General features: G+C 55.1%; 1 protein-coding gene across 1 annotated transcript; it reads left to right on the top strand.

The window, feature by feature from the left end:
- Positions 1–1,833: 1,833 nt before the first annotated feature.
- LOC113206449 (cysteine dioxygenase type 1) lies at positions 1,834–4,472 on the top strand (the record flags this gene model as incomplete). Its single annotated transcript, XM_052274901.1, is given in 5 exon segments — positions 1,834–2,083; positions 2,734–2,851; positions 2,929–3,094; positions 3,434–3,603; positions 4,057–4,472. Coding segments are annotated over 5 exon segments (726 nt in total). The 3' UTR covers positions 4,093–4,472.
- Between the last annotated feature and the right edge of the window lie 222 nt (positions 4,473–4,694).

Genomic DNA, 4,694 nt, shown 5'->3' with positions numbered 1-4,694 from the left:
GTCGATGCCCCCCCCCCTATTCTTGTCCACTCGCTTAGCTGAATGTATGTACACTATTGTTCTGCACCGAGCCGTCCCTTACCACTAGCTTCTGCACTCAGAAAACACATTTACATATATTTCCATGTTTTCCCGTCATTTCCTGGAACATGTGCGCATTTTATTTGCGGAATAACTTTGGGAACAACACATTCTCCTCTGGTTCGAAACGTCACTTCTGCAGTCTAATCGTCTGCCCTTATGCTTCTGTGTGCTTCTTCGCGCTTAGTAGAACGCGCAATCGTTCCATTCGCTGATCCGTGTAAGCGATACGTCCCTCCGCTCCCGGGATGGAGACCAGGCTATGACTCCATGCACCTGCGCTCCGCTGCGCTCTTCCCTGATCCGTGTCAGTGGCGCGTGCAATCGTTTGCTGCAGGGATGCGACACACGCTCGTGCATGCCCATACGTCCACGGCGATCCGTTCCGCGTTCTGTAGCTCTGCTGCTGGCTTCTCGTCTCGGCAACAACAATGTCTCTGGGAACAACAAGATCTCGGCTCGGTCCCCGTCGGACCCGCCCACAGCCACGCCCCGCCACGACCTGTCTTATCGTACTCGATCGCCACTCACTCCACATGGTATTGACACACTTTCGCCCTTGAACTGGACCAATTTCTGGCGATTGCTGCGATCCAAGCGGAGTGGGGAGTGCGCCCTCCTCACGCACACCAAGCGGGAAAGTGTGATGAGGACGAAGAAACAAACAGAAATGACGCGAGCGGGTGGAGGGGGGGGTGTTCGCGTGTCAAGCTGGATGCTTACGTCGCCGATCCCCCATTTATTGGTTTCACACTAATAGTGTTTTGCGGCGTCGAGCAGACAACCGAAAGGTACTTTTTCGGAGGATCCCACATCGATCCAAAACAACGAAAGTCGCTGGAAATTCCCTGCCAAGGCCGACAGGCACACAGCAGAAAGAAAGACCTGGTCTTACATTTTGACCTATAGCAGGTGGCTGATTAACCCCGCGCACTTCTATAGTTATGCTGTACCGCCATGCACGAGTGCGATCGGGCTTGCCTATCGCCCCTGTCCACCACGGCGCCTTCCGGGCTGAACGAGTAGGCCACCCGACTGCATTCGTGCGTGCGGTACAGCATAACTACAGGAGTGAGCCAACCTGGTACTGTCGACTGCCAACAAGGCGCGTTCAGACTAAGATTTAAAATACGACACATTAGTATGCACGATAAAAAAAAGCACGTCGGATGAGCAGTCCCTTGCCGCGAAACTTTCCATTTGAGTAGGTTTGGGTCTGGTTGGGTCTATGGGCCGTGGGGATACGCCTGATAGCAATCTTCTCAGTTTTCCCGGAAGAAAGGTGGGAACGGGAGGATCCCGAAATGACAGACCGGGAGGTGGGACGAGTGGCGCTTTATCTGGATCAAGGGCGGGTCTGTGCTGCTGAAGCTGTATTGCTAGGGCGGCGCCAACGGCGCCACTCCGGAGCGAGAGTGCTTCCCGCCAAACTTTGCGCGCGCATTTTCGCTTGCTGGATGCGGCTGCTTCGGCTGCCTACGGCCTACGTGAGGATGGGACCTCCCCCTCCCCCCCCCCGGCCAATCGCCGTGTGAGAATTCGTTCGACACCAGGTCCATTCGCATTTCGCGCGTACGCTGTTAAACAGTCCGCCAGAACTATACCAGACACCAGAAAATTGCCAGCATTTGTAGTATCAGATTGATTCAGGATATGCTCCTGAAATCGACTCATTTCTGATATCCGTAATCGTTCCTGATTTCGGGCCGATATGTCATTGGTCACTTTTACAATGCCGTTTGCTTCCCTCAGGCTCCCCCCGCGCCATGGAGATCACGTCGCTGCAGGACGTGGTGCTGCACAGCAAGCTGCCCTCCTTCGAGGCGCTGCGCCCCGCCCAGGAGCCCGCCTCGCCCATCAACGGCCTCGACAAGCTGGTGCAGGAGCTGCACCGCATCTTCCGCGACGACGTCGTCAACATCGAGCACGTGAGCGAGGTCATGGCCTCGTACCAGAGCAACCCCTCCGACTGGAAAAAGTTCGCCAAGTTCGACAGATTTAGGTGAGACTTTGCCCGCGCTTGCCGAGCAGGCTTCAGGCCGTGTGGCTTCCATACCTGTGTCAGTCCGGTCCATAAACTGAATGACGTGACCCCTGCTGCGGCAAGCACTCGCTCTCCACTCGCGTACACGACGTCACCCGCTGGCGCCCGGACTGGCGGCGGGGTCACCCGCGGCCTTAGCAACTGCTTTGGCAGCAGCATGGATATCGGAAAAACAGGAAAGTTGGGAAGCTTGTCTGAATGGAAGCGATGGAAGTTTACGTTCATTATGCATAGCAGGGGCGTATCCAGGCGTGGATCGGGGGAAGGGGAATGGAGGAGGGTACATTATTGGACTACCACACGCCAGGCAAGTTGTGCTGCTACAACCAAAGGAAATTACCGGTATGGTGGTTGACCTCCTGCTAAACAGTCGCCGGTGTTTGCGTCTTGCAGACCCAAGCAGAAGAAGGCGGGGGCGTGCCTTTTCCCTTCTCACGGGCGGAAAGTAGTGCAGTTTGCCCCTTCAGATCTGGGGGACTTCCCCATGGGAAAGGGGCGATGACGCGGTGCCTGCATGCGGCGATCGGATAGCATCGGCTTTCCACGCCACCCATCACCGGCTCTGCTACTACCCAACCACCACCACTAACACGGTTGGTCTTCTCCAGGTATACGCGGAACCTCGTCGACGAAGGCAACGGCAAGTTCAACCTCATGATCCTGTGCTGGGGTCCCGACCACGGTTCAGCCGTACACGACCATGCGGACGCACACTGCTTCATGAAGGTAAGCAGCGAACGGCCGACGCAGTCAGACGCACCTGCAGGTGCGTTCCCTTCTGACTACCCCACGTCCATTTGCAGATGCTCCAGGGAACGCTGAGCGAGGTGCGCTTCAGCTGGCCCGACAGCCAGCTCGATAGCCGGCCGGACCAACAGCTGCAGGAGGAAGAGGCCGACGAGGAGGGCCGGCCCCTGGAGGAGATCTCCCGCACCGACCTGCGGCTCAACGACGTCTGCTACATCAACGGTAAGCCACGCGAAAACCACAGGGCTATGGAGACCTACGGCATCAAAGTGAAGTGAAGGCGAAGAAAGGCGGCAGGCAAATGCGTCGCATGCCCGCGGCCCGCATACCAGCCTCTGGCACGACCACGGTCGGCAACGAGCCTGCCTGCTGCAATGCCATCTTGCAATGCAAAGTTTATGGTGCTGGAATACGCGCGTACAAGTTTACAGACACCTGCTCTGCTGCAGCAGAAGCTCGGGCGGGGCGCGGGGCGGGGCGGCAAGTCTAACCCCCTCTCACCGATCACAAACGCGCCGCAACGACCCTCTCAAAACTCTCCCACTTTTCCTCGTTCTGCAGATTCCATGGGACTCCACCGCGTGGAAAACCCGTCGCATTCGGACCCCGCCGTGTCGCTGCACCTTTACAGTCCGCCCTTCAACTCGTGCTCCGTGTTCAATCAGCGGACGGGGAAGCGGACGAACTGCAACGTCACCTTCTGGTCCAAGCGAGGGAAGAAAATCAATAAGGTATTGTGGGATTTGGGTGGTGACAAACATGATTGTCTTGACAAAGTCTATTTTGGTGTCGGATCGATGATCGATGTCGCCTCTTTCGAATCGTTACACCTGGTTTGTTGTCCTCCGTGGGTAGGAAGGCCAAATCTCGAGGCCTTATGGGACACTAAACTATAGTGCCCCCCCCCTGCAAAAAATAATGATATTATAAAATAATGCACAAAATATTCTAAGTTGCCGTGCCTTCCCGCCACCTCCACCGCTCCCCCCTCGCCCTCCGCGCCTGCACACCAGTGCGTAGGCAACCCATCGAGCTGCCGCGTATTCTCCCGGACACCCGGTACACGCCGTTTGCATCTCTATGTCAGAGAATAGAATGTCAGACTCGTAAAGTTACGCCACGCCGCGCCCATCGGCTCCAACCCAACTATAAGGAATAATGCTATGTGTTCTGTTTTGTTCTAGGAGGCCAGATCGGCGACGGTCCCAGAGGACAACTGAAGGACGGAGACTACGTCAAGCTCCATGGCGCGAGTCCCGGGTTTTATTCTGTATATATACTTTGTGGAGATATTTTATGATCAACGACCGTGCAATAGTTACTACATGTGCTTTTAAAACGAGAGGCAAGTGAGACCTTCCCGCGCCGGGCCTCGACTTTTCACATTGAAACCAAGTCGTTCATGTTTGCGCCTATGGGCTGGAAAGTAGGCAACCCAACTTACGGCACAGGCGCAATGGCTGCAGTGGCTGGCAGTGGCGGTCCTCGCCGGTCCTCACCCTCGTCTTTTAGCTTGCATCACTGCACAGCTTTGGCTCGACCCTGCTTATTTCTTTTACTCATCTCCTCCCTCGCTCCCTGTTGCAAAAATATTTTTTTTTTCAAAAACAACAACACTAAACACATCCTTTTGTACAATATTGCTGTGAACAAGTTAGCGCACACGGTTGGATGTTACATGTTACCACGGAGGTTTGGTTCCCCGGCGTTGTGGGTTTTCAGTTTCAGGTTCCAGCAGATGATACCGACATCTATCAGGGCGAGTATATACTCGTATATATACACTAAAAGTTAATATACATAAATTATCGTTAAGGTGTCA

The sequence above is a fragment of the Frankliniella occidentalis genome, unplaced genomic scaffold (genome assembly GCF_000697945.3).
Source record: "Frankliniella occidentalis isolate FOCC.00 unplaced genomic scaffold, Focc_3.1 Scaffold461, whole genome shotgun sequence".
Classification (NCBI taxonomy): domain Eukaryota; kingdom Metazoa; phylum Arthropoda; class Insecta; order Thysanoptera; family Thripidae; genus Frankliniella; species Frankliniella occidentalis.
This window is presented reverse-complemented; position numbering and strand designations above follow the sequence as displayed.